Here is a 21,836-nt window from a genome sequence, read left to right on the forward strand (position 1 = left end):
TCCAGTGCTCCTACCATGTGACAGGGGCCTGCCAATGGCACGGATACCCTGTCACATGGTAAGGGCAAAGGGCCATCGGTGCCATCTTTATGATTGGCAGCCGACGGCCCGAGAACAGGAGATCGCTCCCGGGACCACCATTAGACCATCAGGTAATTTTAAAATGTTTTGGGGGGATCGGGAGGGTGGGAGAAGCTAAGGGGTCATCTTTAAAGGGTTGGGTGGGTTTTTTTTTAATCGGGCCATCGGCGCCATTTTTGAGTGGCAGTCAAAATAGCGCTGATGGCCCGAGAGCGGGAGATCGGTCCCCGCGCCCCCACTGGACCACCAGGTACTCGTAAAAAGTTTTGGGGGGGTTCAGGGGGGTGGGGGAAGGTAAGGGGTCAATTTTAAAGGGTCGGGCCTCACTAAAAAAAAATTAACGATGTGAATTGGAACCGATTCTGATTCACATCTCCAGCGATCAGATTTTTTTCTCCCTCCAGCCGAACCCGATCATTAAGACGATCGGGCACATGATTCACATCTCTACAACAAACTCTCTCCCTGTGTCTCACCACCTACCAAAACAGCTCAATTGCTGTGAGCTGAAATTAAAAAACAACAACAACTAGAAAGCAAAACCAGGACATTTTGAGCTGTTTTAATAATAATTAAAATGTTACAATTCAGTCCAATAAAATGATATTAGAAATCCGTGTGTTAGCTTAAGATACTTGTGCCATTGGAAATGTGAAAAGGAAATATAAAAAAAATGGAAAATACTGAAATGTCTAAAATTGCTTCCAAAGCTAGCATTCAAATAATATTTCATGTAACTCTGTCAAATCAATAGCGTCTGAGACTCGTCAGTTAACCTTTGTTTCTCTGAAGCTCTTCAGCAAAATAGCTTTAATTTGCTTTTCTTTCATTTCTTTTCTTTTGTTCTTGAGAGTCTTTAATTCAGCATTCAACTCAGTTTTTCAGTCATTAATGTACAAGTGTCTGAATCACCACTTTATCAAGTGGCTGTGACATATTAATACCTACAATTTATTCCAGGGTTAGTGATCTGCAATTACCAAAATATCATAATGATCTGTTATAATTATATTTTTTTTCTAGCAGCAAGGACACACTGTATATGCTTTAAATGTAAAATAAAAACACTGTGCTGGTGGCAGTATTATAATTTTCAGTATCACAGTACTTACAGGTAAAGCAGCAGGTCCTGGGGGTCCCACATCTCCCTATTTAAACGGAAAAAAATGAACAATCAGTTATGAAATTTATTATTTTTAATTGTACTTTCGTTTTCTACTTTCTCACAGTGCACGCATTTCATCAAAAGGCTGGGAGAAAGAAGAAATTTGTCAGTAAAATTCAATCTTTCCCAAATTGCCCATGTTTAGACAGTTTCAGGTGATCTGAAGAAGCTCAAAACAGCCTGGAAAACTTAAAAGATACAAATACTGTGGGCTCTGGTAGAGTAAGACGCGCGATGAGAAGACACACGCCCTCTCAAGTGACACAAATACAAAATGCCTTCTCTGTGCTACATAATGAAGAAGCTAAAGTGAGGGAGACTGAAGAGACATTTGACAAGAAGGAAGAAATCCAGTACATGCAAAAATTGCACAATACAAACAACAACCATCAGATGAAGCTCATTGTGCTAGGAGCCTCAATTATCAGAGGCACCAATTTAGGAACTCTTTTCGAGGGGAAAACTATAGTTAAAAGCTTTCCGGGATCTTCGGCCAGTAAAAACGCTATTCAAATAGTCAATAGGGATGTGAATCGTTTTTTGACGATTTAAAATATCGTCCGATATATTTTAAATTGTCAAAAATCATTAGGGCCACGATACAATACCAATTCCCCCGATTTATCATCAAAAAATCGTAAATCGGGGGAAGGGGGAGGGCAGGAAAACCGGCACACTAAAACCCCCTAAAACCCACCCCCGACCCTTTAAATTAAATCCCCCACCCTCCCGAACCCCCCCCCCAAATGCCTTAAATTACCTGGGGGTCCAGCGGCGGTCCGGAACGGTCTCCTGCAATTGAATCGTGTTGTCTTTAGCCGGCGCCATTCTGCGCCGCCATTTTGCAAAATGGCGGCGCAAAATGGCGGCGGCCATAGACCAACACGATTCGACTGCAGGAGGTCGTTCCGGACCCCCGCTGGACTTTTGGCAAGTCTTGTGGGGGTCAGGAGGCCCCCCAAGCTGGCCAAAAGTCCCTGGGGGTCCAGCGGGGGTCCGGGAGCGATCTCCTGCCTCGAATCGTTTTCTGTACGGAAAATGGCGCCGGCAGGAGATCGACTGCAGGAGGTCATTCAGCGGGGGTACCCCGGGGTTTTAGGGGTTCCTAAAACCCCCTAAAACCCCGGGGTTTTAGGGGGTTTTAGTGTGCCGGTTTTCCTGCCCTCCCCCTTCCCCCGATTTAGCTACGGACCGCCGCTGGACCCCCAGGTAATTTAAGGCATTTGGGGGGGGGGGGTTCGGGAGGGTGGGGGATTTAATTTAAAGGGTCGGGGGTGGGTTTTAGGGTGTTTTAGTGTGCCGGTTTTCCTGCCCTCCCCCTTCCCCCGATTTATCTACGGACCACCGCTGGACCCCCAGGTAATTTAAGGCATTTGGGGGGGGGTTTCGGGAGGGTGGGGGATTTAATTTAAAGGGTCGGGGGTGGGTTTTAGGGGGTTTTAGTGTGCCGGTTCATGATTTTAACGATTTTCACGATACTCTAAACACCCAAACGGCAACAATACGATTCCCTCCCCCTCCCAGCCGAAATCGATCGTTAAGACGATCGAGGACACGATTCACATCTCTAATAGTCAATGCAATCAAAGAAGGCGCAAGGATTTTGAAGCTGATATTATCATCCATCTGGGAACCAATGACCTTGCTAGAAACAGCATCCAAGTGGTACAGAGAGATTTCCAGACTCTTGCGAACCAGATTAGTCAGATGGCAAAGACTATTGCCTTTTCAGAAGTCTTACCTGTTCATGGAAAGGGGAAAGAGAGACTAAGCAATATACATAAATTCAATGCTCAAAACTTGGTGTAAGGAACACAATTTTGGATATATTGGAGGATGGGGCAATTTATGGAATAGAAAAGGTCTCTATGTCCAAGATGGCTTACATCTGTCTGGCAGGATAAAAGATACTTAGGGATAAATTCAAATCCTATGCATAAGGCATTTAAACTCCTGAACAACAAAAACAAATACAATAACAAAGAAGGATGAAGGGGATAACAAAGGTCAGCTGAATAAGGCAAAAAACCAAGCCTAAGAAAAGCACTAATCAGATCTATCAAAATTGGAGTGCAATGAGCACCAATGCTCGCAGTCTGGGCAATAAAATCCCAGACCTGCAAGCCTTAATGATGGAGGCGGACTTGGATGTTGTTGCTGTTACAGAGACATGGTTCACATAATCTCATGATTGAAATACAGCCATACCAGGTTATTTTTTATATTTATTTATTTATTTTTGTATACCAACATTCGATCTGGCATATCACATCGGTTCACAAAGAACAAATGAACTAGGAGGAACAGAGTCTTCCTGTTTTACAGTAAAACTTAGAGTCAATTATTAACAGATATGAATTTAAATTAAACAGAGTCAACTTTAACTATTAACAGAAAAATTAATTGATATTAACAGAGAAAGTAACATGAGTAGCGATTATGAAAATTTCTTGTCATTGTGTGCATTTGTAACGAGAGTCAGTGGGGGGGATTATGGTGTCTCTATGCACAACTAAAGTGTTCCTTTTCAGTGACGTGGGTTAGCATCATGGTAATGAATCAAAGGCTTTTTGGAAGAGCCATGTTTTTAGCTTTTTTTTTAAAGTTTGGGTTGTGGTTTATAACTTGTTAAGGAAGGACAGAGAGGAAAGAAAAGGGGGAGGAGTAGCTCTTTATGTCAAAAACAAGCAACTGAACTGCAAGGATTTGGGGGTAGAGAAGAAACATTATGGGCCGTCCTAAAAATAGAGGATGATGCATCCATTTTTACCAGGGTGGTTTACAGGCCTCCAACTCAAAAGGAAGAACTAGACAGGGAGCTGATAGAAGACATACAACAGGTGGGAAGAAAGGGAGATGTGTTCATTGTTGGAGATTTTAATCTGCCGGATGTGGACTAGAGAATCCCTTCTGCAGAATCTAACAGAAGTAGAGAGATAGTGGATGCCCTGCAAGGGGCTCTGTTCAAACAAATGGTAATGGAACCCACTAGGGAAGGAGTTATACTCGACTTAGTGCTCACTAATGGAGATAATGTCTTTAATGTCTGGGTAGTAGGGGTGTGCATTCGGATTGACCGCATTAGTAAAACGCAACTCATATTTTTTTTTTACTTAAAAAATTGATTCGACATAAACGATCGGATTTCCCACATATCGAACATAGATATGTTCGATATGTGGGAAATCGCGATTATTGAGCCAAAATAAAAATATAAACCCCCTCACCCTCCTTAATCCCCCCCCCCGACTTACCACAACTCCCTGGTGATGGAGCGAGGAGTGAGGACGCCATTTCTGCAATCCTTGGCGAGAAGCATGTGACGTCGGCGGCACGTCGAGTGACGCCGGCGTCACGTGATTCCCGGCTCGTTCGCGCCGGACGGCTCGTTCGGCCCAAAAAGAACTTTTGGCCAGCTTGGGGGGTCAGGAGGCCCCCCCAAGCTGGCCAAAAGTTCTTTTTGGGCCGAACGAGCCGTCCGGCGCGAACGAGCCGGGAATCACGTGACGCCGGCGTCACTCGACGTGCCGCCGACGTCACATGCTTCTCGCCAAGGATTGCAGAAATGGCGTCCTCACTCCTCGCTCCATCACCAGGGAGTTGTGGTAAGTCTGGGGGGGGGGGATTAAGGAGGGTGAGGGGGTTTAAATTTTTTTTTTGCACATATGTACATATACCCAACTCATTGGATTTTTTTTATGTCCATATTGGCCGCAAGTGGGACCCCCTTTCAGACATAAAAAATATGAACATAAAATTTTGCTCTGCACATCCCTACTGGGTAGGTGCCCACCTCAACACCAGTGATCATCAAACAGTATGGTTTGATATTGCAAATAGGTTATGGGGAAGTCATATAAAGTCCCAAGTTTTGCAGTTCAAAAATGCAGACTTTGCCGAAATGGGTAAATTCCTGGAGATGGAACTTGAAGACTGGGAGAAAATGGGAGAGGTGGAACAACAGTGGCGAAACTAAAAGGAGCAATTACAAAAGCAACAAATCTATATGTTAGAAAAGTAAACAAATGTAAGAGAAATAAGAAACCAATCTGGTTCACAAAGGAGGTGGCAGATATAATAAAAGCAAAAGAAGCAGCTTTTAAGAAATATAAAGGATCCCAAAACGTGGAACACAGGGAGGATTATCTGGTGAAACTGAGGGAGACGAAAAAAGTAATCAAGAAAGCAAAAAGTCAGGCAGAGGAAAGGATTGGCAAGGAGGTAAAAGATACATCAGAGATACATCAGATACATCAGAGATAGGAGAAAGGTACATAGTGGTTTAGTGAAATTGACAGGTGATAAGGATCAATTGGTGGAGAGAGATGAAGGAATGGCAGAAATGCTAAACAAATACTTCAGTTCAATGTTCACTAAGGAAGACCCTGGAGAAGGACTGTCACTTGTTAACATAACTGTAGAAGAAGGTGGAGTAGATGAAACTCCATTTACGGAAGAGAATGTATGGGAAGAGCTAGGAAAACTGAAAGTGGACAAAGCCATGAGGCCTGATGAGGTTCATTCCAGAATACTGAGGGAGCCCAGAGATGTGCTGGTGGGTCCACTGTGTGACCTGTTCAATAGATCCCTGGATAAGGATGTGGTGCCTAGTGATTGGAGAAGAGCGGTGGTGGTCCCGCTTCACAAGAGTGGGAGCAGAGAAGAGGCTGGAAACTACAGGCCAGTCAGCATCACCTCTGTGGTGGGAAAATTAATGGAGACTCTGCTGAAGGAAAAGATAGTGAATTATCTACAGTCAGGAGGACTGCTGGACCCGAAACAGCATGGTTTCACCGGGGGAAGGTCCTGTCAGACAAATCTGATTGATTTCTTTTGATTGGGTGACTAGACAGCTGGATCAGGGAAGAGCACTCGATGTAATTTACTTGGATTTTAGTAAAGCTTTTGATATGGTCCCACATAGAAGATTCATCAACAAAATGAGAAGCTTGGGGGTGAGCTCCAAGGTGGTGGCATGGATTACAAACTGGTTGACAGATAGAAAACAAAGTGTAATGATAAATGGAACCTACTCTAAAGAGAGAATGGTGTTAAATGGAGTACCACAGGGATCGGTGTTGGGACCGGTTCTGTTAAACATCTTTGTGAGCGACATTGTGGAAGGGATAGAACGTAAAGTTTGTCTATTTGTGGATGATACTAAGATCTGCAACAGAGTGGACACACTGGAAGGAGTAGAGAGAATAAAATAGGATTTAAGGAAGGTGGAAGAGTGGTCGAAGATATGGCAGCTGAGATTGAATGCCAAGAAGTGCAGAGACATGCATCTGGGGTGTGGTAATCCAAAAGAACTGTATGTGTTGGGGGTAAAGGGCTGATGTGCACATAACAGGAGAGAGACCTTTGGGGTGATAATGTCTAATGACCTGAAGTCGGCAAAGAAATGTGACAGGGTGATAGCTAAAGCCAGAAGAATGCTGTGCTGTATAGAGAGAGGAATATATTTAGTAAGAAAAGGGAAGTGTTAATTCCCTTGTACAGGTCCTTGGTGAGGCCTCACCTGGAGTGCTGTGTTCAATTCTGGAGACCATATTTCAAAAAGGGACAGAGACAGGATGGAGGTAGTCCAGAGAAGGGTGACCAAAATGATGGGTGATCTCCATCAAATGCCTTATGAGGAGAGATTAAAGAACCTGAATATGTATACCCTGGAGGAGAGGAGGAACAGGGGTGATATGATACAGACCTTCAGATACTTGAATGGTTTTAATGATCCATGGTCAATAACAGACCTTTTCCATAGGAAACAATTTAGTAGATATAGGGGTCACAATTTGAAACTCCAGGGAGGAAGACTGAGGACCAATGTCAGAAAATATTTCTTCACAGAGAAGGTGGTGGATGCCTGGAATGACCTTCCGGAGGAAGTGTTGAAGACTAAAACCGTGAAAGATTTCAAAAGGGCATGGGATAAACATTGTGGATCACTAAAGGCTAGAGGATGGGAAAGAATGAAAAAAAGCATAGGGGTGGTGGGCCTGGGGGTAACCTGCATGGAGTGGCATTTGCTACCCTTAACAGAATCATAGGGGGTGACCTGCACGGAGCGGCAGATACTACCCTTAAAAGAATCATGGGGGCAACCTGCACGGAGCGGCAGTTGCTACCCTTAAACATAAACATGGCGTAACCTGCATGGAGCGGCATTTACTGCCATGGGAAGGTTGCTGGGCAGACTGGATTGACCATTTGGTCTTTTTCTGCTGTCATTACTTTATTATTATATTACTAGAACAAATCCCTAGGGGCTAGAATCACCCCAAATAAATGTGACCTCTGGAGGACAGGGAGATAATAATTGGAACAATATCAGATGATAAGGATGTGCAACCTAAATATTTTCGGGTTTGGTTTATTTTTTCATTTCTGAGTTGAGGTGGTGGGCTTTTCAGTTTGTTTAATGGTTTGTTTGTTTTTTTGTTTGGTTTGTTTTCTGAACTGATTAAAAAAAACACAAAACAAAACATTAAACTCTCCAAACAAACAAAAACCCTCCCACAACCAGGCCTCCCGTAATACTCCAACCAGGGGCATATCTCTGCCTTGCTGGGCCTCCACTGGCCCCTCCAATCCCTACTCCTGCCCCTAAAATCAAATCAATCCTGGGCCTCCATGAAAATGTGCTACAGCCAGAGATCTCCCTCCTCAGACCCTACTTACCTCCTTCCACTGATTTAGCTAAAATAATGCTAAAGGCAAGAGCAAAGCCTATTTGTTCCTGCCCTTGCATGGGATATTTGAAAATGGTGAAGTGACATCACTTCAGTGGTGAAGTGACATCACTTCAATGCCTGGCTCCAGTGTGGCCAGAGCCATTATGTTATAATGGTGCCAGTAAACAGGCACCCAAAGTGATGTCACTTTGGTGCCATCCTCCAAGTGGCCAGTGCCATTTTTAAAGATATAGGCACCGGGGCAGGATTAAGTGGGCTTTTCATCTGTCCTTTGCATTCTTTTAGCTAGACCCATCAGAAGGTGGTAAGTGGGGGTTGGGGAGGGACATCTTTGGCACTGGCACATTTTTGTGTAAGGGGCCCTGGGAGGCCCAGCCAGGTAGGCCCATGTCCTGGGTTTGATTTGATTTTAGGGATGGTAGTGGAAGCTGGAGGGGTCTGGGGAAGCCCTGGCAGGGCCAGCTCAACCTAGTCATGCAGGTGTGGACCCTCAGGGTGGATTTTGATACCCTGAGGGGTCACTAGATAATGCTGTAGCTCATTATACTGGGGCTATGTATTACCAAATGTTAACTGGGAGTAGAAAATGTTATCCTATACTTTAAAATAGGAATGTTCTAGTTAAAAGTGGCCATCCAAAGTTTATTGGAAGAGGATGGCTAGTTGGAGGAGATATGTGAGTAGCCCTTCCTATAAGCAGTGTGTAGTAGGGGTGTGCATTCGTTTTGAACATAAATGTAAAACGCTACTTTTTTTTTTTTTTTTTACTTAAAAAAGTGATGAGACATAAACGATCGGATTTCCAACTTATTCAACATAGCTATGTTGAATAAGTTGGAAATCGCGATTGTTGATCCAAAATAAAAATTTAAACCCCTCACCTTCCTTAATCCCCTCCCAAAGACTTACCACAACTCCCTGGTGATCCAGCGAGGAGTGAGGACGCCATTTCTGAAATCCTTTGCGAGGAGCACGTGACGTCGGCCCCCCCAAGCTGGCCAAAAGTCAGGAGGCCCCCCCAAGCTGGCCAAAAGTTCCTTTTGGGCCGAACGAGGGTGCCGGAGGGAGCTCGCGGGGAATCACGTGACGCCGCGTCACTCCGACGTGGCGCCGACGTCACGTGATTCCCCGCGGGGTCGCTTCCGGGATCCTCGTTCGGCCCCAAAGGAACTTTTGGCCAGCTTGGGGGGACCAAAAGTTCCTTTGGGGCCGAACGAGGATCCCGGAAGCGACCCCGCGGGGAATCACGTGACGCCGCGTCACTCCGACATGACGCCGACGTCATGTGCTCCTTGCAAAGTTGGTCAGAAATGGCGTCCTGACCCCGCTGGACCACCAGGGAGTTGTGGTAAGTCTTGGGGGGGGGGGGGGATTAAGGAGGGTGAGGGGTTTACATTTTTATTTGCACATATGGACATATACTCAACTCATTGAATTCTGTTTATGTCCATATTGACCGCAAATGGGACCCCCTTTGGACAGATGGACATATGAACTTAAACTTTTGCTCTGCACATCCCTAGTGTGTAGTGTTTTTGTTTTTTTTTCTATAAAGGTTAAAAGTTTATCCTATTTCTCAAAATGTGGCAAATTCTGAAGTGTATTTTCAGGACAGCCCTGGTACGACTATGCATATCTGGCAAGTGGCAAATGTGACTGTTAGCATATGGTAGTGTGAGTTACAGTGGCATTAAAAGAGTTTGTGCACATGGCCTAGTACTGGTCATCTGAGGAAGGAGTAGGGACAACAGGAGGCTCTGGAGGGTCCATGGTAAGGGCAGTAGAGGAGAACCAACAGTGCTTCATCCAGAAGTGCTACCAGAGACCTACAGTGTGGGTTGAGACTGAAAAGAGAGACCAGTATGGGATACTGGTATGAGCTGAGGAGTGCCTGGGATTTTCGACAGCCCAGAGGGGGACAAAATGCAAGAGAGTGGATTACAAGTTCTTCCTGATTAAGACAGCGTTTGGAATTTGTATGCAGACTGTGCTGGAGGTGCTGGCTGGACCTAAGAGGAAGGTTGCATCTGGTTATTTCAGTGCAGGTCTCAAGACTAGCACTGGCCCCGATGTACTGAGAGGTGCAGTGTCTCAGGAGCTGCTTCTGTGTGCAGAAACTGGATTGTGAGCTGAATGTGATAAGTGAGTAACTGAGTGCTTGAAAGGAAATAAGTTTGGATTTGGACTTATGCTCAGGAACTGTGTTGGGGGGGTCTGGCTGGACCTGGAAGGGGGGGTGTGTGTGTGTGTGTGGAGTTTGCAGCTGGTTATTTCAGCTCTGGGTTAGGGATTGACACTATGTCCAAAGCACTAGGGGTGTACAGACCCTGGAGCTGCTCCTGAAGTGTGAGTCTGGATGTGAGCTGCTTCTGAATTATGAGCAAATTAGTGACTTCTGTAACAGAAGACATAAATACCATTAGGACTACTACTTACAGGTCCTACAAGGAAGAGAGAGTACCAAGTAAGAGGGGCTCCTCTGAAGTGCAGTAAGGAAGGAGGAGATGGAGCCACAGAGGCTCTGGAATAAAATGTAAACCATGGGGAAGTGTAAAGTGGTTGGTGATTTCTGTGATCTTATCATGACAACTGATTTGAATAAGACACACTGAACTGTGACTTGACCCTGATGATCTTGCTAACTCTATCTTTGTGGATTACAATAAATGTTGATCTGTTTCGAGCATAAGTGAGCTGTGGACATTAGAAATTATGGACTGTATCGGAGGTGTCTTTAACCAGTTTGGCCTTATAGGTTATCCTGTCGCCAGCCCATGCCCAGATGCAGAATATACCCTACCCTGGGGTAGCCAGCCAAATGCACTCAAGGGCTGGGAAGGTGGTCCTTTAGCACAGAGGCTACATTTACAAGGCAAGAGGGTGGTTGGAAAGCTGTGGGAGGCCCTGTATGAGTTTGTATTTTTTTTTTTTTTTTTCGTTTTACAACAAATACAAAACTATCACAACATTTTTAGGTATTTCTGTGGGATGCCATTTCTGGTTCATTTCATTAGGAATAAACAAAAAATGGTCTCATTTGTTGCATTCATTTTTTAAAAAATTCACATCCCTATCAGATAGCCATTTATTTAAAAGCAAATATTAGCAGCAAAAATGTATTTTCCTTTTGTTCCCATTGATATTTTTTGGACTCCGCAGTTTCCTTCTTTTCCTCTGGGCTTCCAGCTCAGCTGCAGCTGAGGCTGGATTCCTGGCATTTTTATTTGGGAAATCAGAACTACATGCAATAGGGTAAAAGCAGAACTGGATCAACCTGTCCTGAAAATTTTGAACCAGTTGACAACTGTATGAGTCAATATAAGGTAACTGATGATTTTTTTTATTTATATAAAATTTATATTCTGCAGCAATCAATTATCTGTACCCTCACATAACACATAAAAACATTGCTAAAATACACAGCACTTATAAAACCTTTGGCATTCTACTCCACTTAGTACTCATAAGCCTGACTAAAGAGGAATGTTTGCATCTTATTTCTGAATTTCAAATAATCTGCCTCACACCTCAATTCATTTGGAATAGAATTCCACAATAATGAGCCAGCAATAGAAAAAGGCTCTGCTTCATGTCTCTTGCAACTTATAGGCCTCGGAGGAAGGAACCAGCGGTGATTTTTGAGACTGAGAGTGTAGTTGCTGAGATCTAATATAAGGGGTAATGATTGCTGAAAAACAATTTGGTTCTTCACTATAGCATGACTTACGGATCATTGCTAATAACTTAAATTGGATTTTCTGCAATACTGGTAACCAGCATAGATTTTGTCATTTTGGAGCAATGTGTTCAGGGTAGGCTCTGCCTGTTATCATCCTTGCTGCAGCATTTTAACCAGCGGTATCACTTTAATTAGTACCTTTGGTAGACCTAGGTACAGTGAATTACAGTTGTCCAGCCAACTTAGCACAAGTGCTTGGACAACTGCCCTGAAATCCACATGAAAAATATACATTTTTAGTGTTCTTATTGTTTTCAGTTTGAAAAACGCTGCTTTTGCTACACCTTTAACCTGTGCCTTCTTCTTTAGTTTAGAGTCTAAGATCACTCCAAGATCTCTTCCTTCAGTTAATAAAGGTAATTCTCTATCTTCCAATTTTACATGTCTAATACCTAGTGAGGGAGCACATCTTTCTATTCATATTAATGCTGCTTTCTCAATGTTTAACATCAGTCTGTTATCATACATACATTAAACACACTTACACCACTGCCATATTGTGCAATACTATAGAACATTATTTTTGTATTTTTTATATTGTGCTGTTTTCATGGTTTATACTGTTTTTATCGAGATGTCTATTTGTTTTACCCAAATGAGTAAACTGTGATGGATAAGTTGATTTTCGGTTTGGTTCATTGCAACCAAACATAAACATCAGAAACATGTTGAATATTTTCGTTTTAGCAAATAGTGCATGCTATTAGCAAATAACGTGAACTAGTTGCCTACAAATTAAAAAATATGCTCCCAATAGTCTCTGCTACTCCCACTGCCCTAACATAGACCCCCTCAGCTCTGGTTGAAAATGTATTTATTTATTCTTTATTTAGCTCATTCCTTTTCATTAATAGCTCAAGGTATAGTCATGAGACCAGCTCCAAGCTGCTTATAGCCATATTGCTTTATGGTTGTAAAACAACTTGGCACCAGTCTCACAGCTGGCTAGTGACATTTTTCAGCTGGAGCCAGTGGTAAAGAAGTGACTGAGGATTTTTCCAACCCTTTCTTCATTGAAGACTTCTAAAGGGGTAAGAGTGTGTATGTCATTTCTTTCTCTTTTTTTTTTTTTTTTCAAAGCTAGTGGTCAATATTCAGACGGTTTGTCTACATTTGGGACTTAACTAGACAAACTGTAGATTTTAAAATTTCCACTTCTCTGAATGCCTCTGACTTATGCAGATGTTTATCCATATTCAAGTTAGCCAGATAAGTTGGAGGCATTTTAGAGGCATTCTGGGATAGAGTTAGGTTAGCTGCATAACTTCTCTGGCTAAATCTGATATTCAGAATTAACTGGATAACTTATCCTGCTAAGTCTTGTTGTGCCGGAGAGCAGGTCTAAAGTTGCCAGACAAGTTTATCTGGCTAACTAGGACTTTAATCAGTTATTTTCAGTGGTATGCCTAATCAACAGTGCTCTACTAAACATCTGTGATAATTTATCTGGCAAACTTTTTTCTTTTGGCTCCACTACATCTACTCTCCTGATGCCAATCCTCTTCAATCTTATTCCCTGCTGCAAACATCTACTAACACCAAATTCACTGTCCATTCTCTACATTATTTAGCACACCTATCATTCTGTTTTCTGCCCTGTCTTCTGCTCTTGAGCTTCTAAATTTTCTGCCTCTCATCAAGCCATCTTCACGTTTTATGACAGCATCTCATCCTCATTGCTGTCATCACACTTCTTTCTCTCTTCTCCATTTTCTCCTGCTCCACCTTCTATTCTCAGCTGGGGATATCAATTCAAATCTTGTCCCTCCAATGCAACTTTCACTCCATCTATGCATATCAAATTGTTATCCTGCAATAGTACCCCTATACCCCTTCTTACTCTCTCTTTTCTTCCTTCCTCATGTTCCCTATGGAATGCCCAGTCTATTTCCAACAAGCTTGCCTACATTCATGACTTCTTTATCTTTCATTCTCTTCATCTTCATACCTTCACTGAGATCTGGCTTTCCCCGGGGACCCTGGTTCAGTTGCTACTCTGTCATGAAGGATATCATTTCTCCCATACTCCTCGCATAGTAGGCCACGGTGGTAGTATTGGACTGCTGCTCTGCCTCTCCTTCTTCCACCTCAGTCCTACTCTTTATTTTCCTTTGAGACCCACTTCATCCACTTCTATATCCCACTTACTCTCTGAGTAGCTGTCATTTATGAACCCCCTGATAAATCCCCATCCTTTTTTCTCACTGACTTTGATTCCTGGCTTCTCATCTTCCTTGAATCATGTTCCCTTTTCCTTATTCTTGGAGACTTTGACTTCCATGTTGATGACTTCTCTGACTTTTATACCTCAAAACTCTTTGCCTTAACCTTCTCATTTGTTCTCCAACTCTGCTCTAATACCCCTACTCACAAGCATGAACACTGCTAAGACCTAGTCTTTTCCTCTAACTGCTGTTTTTCAGATTTCTCCACCTCAATTTTTCTCTGCTCAGAGCATCATGTGATATCTTTCACACTAAACCACTCTCCCCCACAACTTCATCCAGTCACCACCAACACCTTCAGGAATCTCCAGGCTGTTGACAACTTTATCCTTTCCACTATTGTCTCATCTCTTCTACTAAATTGTCAGAGTCAGTTGATGAGGCATTTTCTTCTTATAACACTATACTCTCTTTTGCTTTAGATACTCTTGCCCCTCCTCTTAACCCTCTTGAAATGTCCATCAAAACCCAATCTTGGCTCACCCCTAGAATTTGCTTCCTATGTTCCTGTGCCCACTCTGAACATTTCTGGCTTAAATCCTATGGCCATGTTGACTTCAAACATTTCAAATTCGTGCTGACCTCCTTCCAGTCTACTATTGTACTTGTGAACCAAGACTTCTATGTCCATCTGAGAAGCTCTCTTGTTTCTAACCTTCACCATCTCTTTGCCACATTTAATATCCACCTGAAAACTGTCTTTGCTTCCCACTCTCCACTTCATTCTCTGCTCAGACTATGGCTGACTACTTCCATAACAAAATTTACAAAATTAGTCTTGAGTTCTCAACTAGGTCATCTCTGTTCCCTCTCCCTCCTTTCCTCTACCCTTCCTCTGGTAACTGCCACTCTCTCCTCCTTTTACGAAATTACAGGGGAGGAAACTGCCCATCTTGTCTACTTGTTCCTCAGACCCCTTTCTCACCCAGCTTTTCAGTTCTGTTTTTCCTGCATTCATCCCTTCCATGTGTCACATCCTCAATCTATCACTTTCCACTGTTACTATTCCTGCTGCCTTCAAACTATGCTATGATCATACCACTCCTCAAAATATTTATTTATTTATGTAATAATTTTAAATAATGATTTTTCAGGCGAACATATCAAATCAGTTTACAGTTGTTAACAAATATTCATTTAAAAATATTTGCATTTCCAAAATAAGAAAGGAAGTAGATACATAGTTTCATAATGTAAATAAATAAAATAGTAAGGTAAAAATAAAAATAGAAAGCTAAATAATCATAAAATGTAAACAATCAGAGAGGCAGTATAGTAAGAGTAGAGATAATAAAATAAAAATAAAATATATACATTACCTTGGCAAAAAAATCAGTAGTTTGAAATCATTAAGTTAACAGCTCTTTGAAGGCTTGTTTGAATAGCCATGTTTTGATGCCCTTTTTGAATAATTTAATGTCTGCTTCCAATCATAATTCCTGTGGTATAGAGTTCCATAGTTGGGGTCCAGCAATAGAGATAGTTCTTTCTCTTACATTATTTAGATGCGCAATTTTAGGGGAAGGAATTGGCAGCATCCCTGTTCCGTTAGATCTAGTAATTCTTGAAGGGATATGGAAATGATTCTATCTACTCAGATATCTACCCAGATAATGGATCCTATCTATCCAGATAACTATTTCCTTTCTTTCTTTTTCCTTTTGCTTTTTAAACTACTTGAAGTTGCTGTTCACTGCCATTGTTGAGACTTTCTTTCATGTCATTATCAACCCACTCCAGTCTGTTTTTTGCTCTCTACATTCCACAGAAACAGCCCTTGCCAAAGTCTCCAATGACCTGTTTATGGCTAAAACCAAAGATCTTTACTTAATCCTTACCCTTCTTAATCTATCTTTTGCTTTTGACATAATTAATCACCATCTACTCCTTGATACTCTATCCTCACTTAGATTTCAGGACTTCATCCTGTCTTGGTACTCTTCTTACCTTTACCATCACACTTTTAGTGTTCTCTGGCAGATTCTCCTTTAATGCTATTCCACTATCCTGGTGTGCCTCGGGGTTCTGTTCTGGGTCCTATTTTCTTCTCTCTGTACACTAATTCCCTTGGTACTGTAATCTTTTCTTATGGCTTTTAATACCATCTTTATTCTGATGAATTCGAGATTTACCTCTCTACACCTGAAATTTCATCAGGAATCAGTCCCAAATCTCACCTGCTTCTCTGACATTGCTGCCTGATGTCCCACCCCCACCTTAAACTCAACATGACCAAGATGGAGCTCATTATCTTTCCCTTTAAACCCATCTTCCTCCTTTCATTGTTTCTGTTGATAATATTATAATCATTCCAGTCCCCCAGCCCATAACCTTGGGGGTCATTTTTGATTTCTCTCTCTCTTTTTCTCTATATATACAAAACATTGCTAAAATGTATCATTTCTTTCTCTGTAACATCACTAAAATCTCTCTCTTGCTTTCTTAACACATTACAAGAACCCTTATCCACTCTATTATCACCTCCTACTTAAAGTACTGCAACCTACTCTTCACAAGTCTCACAGTAAACCATCTCTCTCTATTTCAATCCATCCACAATTCAGTTGTATGCTTTATCTTTCACCAAAGTCATTAAACCCATATAATCGCAATTCTCAAGTCCCTGGTTTTGCATAGAGCTCAAGCTCCTCTTACTCGCCCTCAAGAGCCTTCACTCTGCAGCTTTTCACTACCTCTCCTCTCTTATTTCTCCCAACATCCATGGGTTGGATGTTAGGACCCAGCTGCAGCCACCTGTGGCCGGGTCCCCTTACCTTCACCAGGAGGCTCCCAGGCCTGGCTCTTCCCCATTGCCAGCTGCTACTGATGTGACCTGCCCTTGTGACGCGGCATGCCGCCATCCCTGTCTCTGCACTCTCTCCCCTAGGTGCGTGCGTGACCCTTCGCGCTTGATTTAAAGGGCCTTTGGTGGGAAATTTCCCCACAGCCTTCAAAGATGACGTCAGCCTGGGCGGGTAAATATACCCAGCCCTGACTCCAGCACCTTGCCTCAGCAACAGGTCCTGCTCAGATATTGAATGCGTCATCTGCGTTGTTCCTGATCCTGATCCTGCGTTCCAGCCTCGCCTTCCTGGTCCTGCATTCCAGCCTTCCCTTCCTGATCCTGTGTTCCAGCCTTGCCTTCCTGATCCTGCGTTCCAGCCTTGCCTTCCTGATCCTGCATTCCATTCCAGCCTCCTGTTCCTATGCTCCTGCTTGGTTCCATTCCTGCTTCTGCCCTCGGATTAACTCTCCGGTTTTGGACTTTTTCCTCGTACTTCGTCTCTGCTTGTCCTCCGCTTGCTCGGACCTCCAGCTTGTCTCTTCATCCTACCTGACTGCCACCTGCCTTGACCTTGCCTGCCCAACACCGTGTTGCCTTCTCCTTGGACTCCTTGACATGAGAGACCCACACCTAAGTCCTGCCAGCCCCGGCATTCAAGGGCTCAACCTGTGGGGAATGTGGGCTGTTAAAGGTGAAGCTCCAGTTGGGTCTTCTCCGCCTGCACCGCCTCCCAATGATGAGGACCACTGGGGGGCCTCTCCTTGGTGGTGGTAGCAACCTTGTCTCGGCTCAAGGGTCCACATATACAACAGGTTGCTGAGGCCACGGATCCGGCGGATCTGAGTGGTCTTCAAGCCATCCCCGCATTGGATCAGAGGTTCCAGCAACAGCAACGGTGCATGGATGTCCTAGCAGCCATGGTGGAATGTCTAGAGAATTGCCTGGACTCAGCTCCGATGCCCGGTGCCCCTCCACCTGCATCAGTGGCAGCACTGGTTCCCACTGCAGCACTCCATCTCCCGGCACCTTCTTGCTACACTAGAGACCCGAAACAGTGCCACGGCTTCCTAACCATTGTTTCATGCATTTTTCCTTGCAACCTGCCCAATTTACCAGTGACCAGATCAAGACCACCTTTATTCTGTTTCTTCTCGATGGCAAGGCCCTAGCTTAGGCCTCCCCCCCTGTGGGAACGTGGGGATTCTTTACTCCTGGATTTTCCCCGCTTCATACAGACCTTTAAATAGGTCTTTGATGAACCTGGACGACAGTTCATGGCCACCTCTGATCTTCTTCACCTTCGCCAGGGGTCGCGCCCCTTGGCGGAGAATGCCGTGGAGTTCCGCACCCTAGCTTCGGAATAGGGTAGCATGAGGACAGTCTCCATAGCATTTTCCTGGAGGGGCTGGCCTCAAGAATTAAAGATGAACTGGCCACCCGGGAGCTTCCAGAAGACTTAGAGGCCCTCATTGACGTAACCGGGCAAATTGACCGCCGCCTGCAACAATGCCTGCAGAAGCTGAAACCAGGCCATAAGGCCATCCCTCATGCACCATCCTTCTTCTGGCCCCTGGCTCCACCTCCTCCATCTGAGCCAGCCCAGACTCACGGAGAGGAATCCATGCAGGTCAGTTACAACCACCTCACCCCGGAGGAAAAACAGAGGTGCCAGACCTTGGGCTTATGCCTCTACTGTGCCGGCAAGGGTTACATGCTGGCACAGTGTCCTGAGAGGCTGGGAAACTCCAGAGCCTAGGTGTCACAGGGGAGATGACCATAGGCTGCGTTAATCCAGCTCCACAATGCACCGCTCCTGTAATTCTTATCCACCCCGAGGGCTCATTTTCCATGCAGGCCTTCATCAACTTCGGAGCTGGAGGGCACTTTATCCTTTCGGACTTAGTCAAGCGACTGAATCTCCCAGTAATGCCCAGAACGCCACTGATAGTGATCACCTCCATCTGAGGGGACCCATTACCGGGTCGGATTACCCACATCACTGCCCCTGTGAAGCTTCGCACTGGGATCCTCCACGAAGGAAGAATTTCATTCTTTGTCTTGGAGAAGGTGATACACCCAATGGTTCTGTGTCTTCCATGGCTTCTGAGACACTCTCTGTGCATCGATTGGGAAATGTTTCAGCTGGCCTTTTATGGCCCCAATTGCCACATGACCTGTCTCCGTGATGTGCCCCAACCCACGCTTCTCCTTGCCACAATGTCTCTGGCCCTGCCAGCACAATATGCAGACTTCGTGGAAGTATTCTTCAGGGAGAAGGCAGAGACACTCCCCAAACACCATCCATTCGACTGTGCCATAGACCTCCTTCTGGACTCCATGCCCCCTCGGGGCCGAATATGCCTGCTGTCACTTCCTGAGACCCAGGTGATGTCCCAGTACATCCGGTAAAACCTTGACAGGGGCTTCATTTGCCCTTCCACCTCACCCACAGGTGCTGGCTTCTTCGTGGAAAAAAAGGCGGCATTCTGAGACCTTGCATCAACTACCGGGGTTTAAATGCCATCACCCATAGGGACAGATACCCACTTCCTCTCATTCCTGAGCTGCTGGGCCACCTCCAAGGGGTGAAGATATTCACTAAACTGGACCTTCATGGGGCCTATAACCTTGTGCTCATAAAACCTGGGAACGAGTGGAAAACCGGTTTCAACACGCGAGATGGCCACTACTTGATGATGCCCTTTGGCCTATGCAACGTCCCGGCATTTTCCAAAATCTCACGAATGAGGTATTTCGTGATATTCTACACCCCAGCATAATCGTTTACCTGGATGACATTTTCATTTACTCTAAGGACTTGCCAACACAACGCTAGAGGTTCGACACGTCCTGCAATGCCTGCATGAGCACAAACTCTTTGCCAAGTTGGAGAAGAGTCTATTTGAACATAAGTTGCTCCCCTTCCTGGAGTTCATTATTTCCACAGCAAGCTTTCACATAGACCCAGAGAAGGTTTCCAGTATCCAGGAGTGGTCCCAACCTTCAGGGCTCCACAACCTGCAACACTTCCTTGGCTTTGTCAATTTCTATAGACACTTTATTCCCCAGTACTCATGTCTGGTGGGGCCCCTCACCACTCTTACTAAAAAGAGAGCCGACGCAAGACATTGGCCACCTGAGGCAGTTACGGCCTTTAAGGAGTTAAAGCAGGCCTTCCTCCAAGAGACCTGACTCAGACACCCGGACCCCTCACATCCATTTGTGGTGGAGGTGGACGCCTCCGATATAGCTGTGGGGGCTGTCCTCAGTCAACACTCCAATCAAGGCACCTTGTTGCCCTGCTCCTACTTCTCTCGCAAGTTCAAACTAGCAGAGAAGAACTATGGCATCAGGGACAAGGTTTATTGGCCATCAAGATGGCCTTTGAGGAATGGCAGCAGTGGCTTGAGGGAGCGCAGCATCCCATCACGGTTTTTACTGACCATAAGAACCTAAAATACCTCAGCCGAGCCCATTGCTTGAACCCTCACCAGGCCTGCTGGTCGCTGTTCTTCAGCTGCTTTAATTTCATCCTTTGATACTGACCGGCCTCCAAGAACACCAGGGCCGACACCCTGTCCAGGGCCTATGAGACAGACGATGTCCCTACCACACCTCAATACATTCTCAACCCTGCAAAGATCTTCCTGACCATCACCCAGTCAGGGCCCCAGGGGAAGACAGTGGTACCCCTTTGTCTTCGACAGAAGGTCCTGGCATGGGCCCATGATTCCCTCACTGCCGGGCATCCTGGAAGGGCATATACATTGGAGCTGATACAGTGATATTACTGGTGGCCGCAGATGGAGCTCAACACCCGGGCCTACATCGACTCCTGCCCAAATTGTGCCCAGCAGAAACCCTTGCCAGGGCGCCCCTGGAGTCTCCTAAAGCTTTTGCCTGTGCCCAAGGAATCATGGACCCACATATCAACCAACTTCATAGTAGAGCTTACCCTGTCATCTGGCAACCATGTCATCTCGGTGGTCATCGACAGATTTTCCAAGATGGCACACTTCATCGCACTCCCCAAGCTTCCCTCGGCTCCCGAGCTGGCTCAATTATTCACGCAGCATATCTTCCACCTCCACGGGCTGCCCCAACATATAGCCTCCAACTGAGGGACTCAGTTCACGGCCAGGTACTGGCGTTGTTCATTGTGCAAGAAGTTCGGGATGCAACTTGATTTCAATTCGGCATACCATCCCCAGGGAAATGGGCAAGCCGAATGCATGGTTCGGAGAAATGTATCCTTGAAGGATACTAATGAAACAGGAGAGTTAGGGCATCCCAACAGAGAGGTTCCATCAAAAGCAAACATAGTTCATATGCCTATATGTAAAAAATCACCAAAGCTAATGATTTCCGAATTATCCCAAACAACTGAAAAGCAGGTTGTTAAAACAAGCAAAAACCACACTTTGAAATATCTATATGCCAATGCCAGAAGTCTAAGAAGTAAGATGGAAGAGTTAGAGTGTATAGCAGCAAATGAAGAGATTGACATAATTGGCATCACAGAGACCTGGTAGAAGGAGGATAACCAATGGGACAGTGCTATATCAGGGTACAAATTATATCGCAACGATAGGGAGGATCAACTTGGTGGGGGTGTGGCACTTCATGTCCGGGAGGGAATAGAGTCCAACAGGATAAAGATCATACAAGAGAGTAAATGCTCAGTAGAATCTATATGGGTAGAAATCCCATGTGTGTTGGGTAAGAGTATAGTGAGAGAAGTATACTACCGTCCACCTGGACAGAATGGTCAGACAGATGATGAAATGCTAAGAGAAATCAGGGAAGCAAACCAATTTGGCAGTGCAATAATAATGGGAGATTTCAATTACCCCAATATTGACTGGGTAAATGTAACATCAGGACTTGCTAGAGAAATAAAGTTCCTGGATGTAATAAATGATTGTTTCATGGAGCACTTGGTTCAGGAACCAACAAGAGAGGGAGCTATTTTAGATTTAATTCTTAGTGGAACGCAAAATTTGGTGAAAGAAGTAATGGTGGTGGGGCCACTTGGCAACAGTGATCATAACATGATCAAATTTAAACTAATAACTGGAAGGGGGACAATAAGTAAATCTGCAGCTCTAACACTAAATTTTAAAAATGGAAACTTTGATAAAATGAG

The 21,836-nt window shown here is 44.5% G+C and overlaps 1 protein-coding gene across 5 annotated transcripts in view; it reads right to left on the minus strand.

Moving 5' to 3' along the window:
- The window catches only part of COL19A1 (collagen type XIX alpha 1 chain), a 1,176,857-nt gene that overhangs the window by 736,394 nt on the left and 418,627 nt on the right, over positions 1-21,836 (minus strand). For all 5 annotated transcript variants that reach the window (XM_029595659.1, XM_029595658.1, XM_029595657.1 and 2 more), the window contains exon 15: positions 1,194-1,229. In XM_029595659.1, coding sequence (XP_029451519.1) covers positions 1,194-1,229 — 36 coding nt within the window. The remainder of the gene's footprint in view (positions 1-1,193; positions 1,230-21,836) is intronic.

This window comes from Rhinatrema bivittatum, chromosome 3, assembly GCF_901001135.1.
Source record: "Rhinatrema bivittatum chromosome 3, aRhiBiv1.1, whole genome shotgun sequence".
NCBI lineage: Eukaryota > Metazoa > Chordata > Amphibia > Gymnophiona > Rhinatrematidae > Rhinatrema > Rhinatrema bivittatum.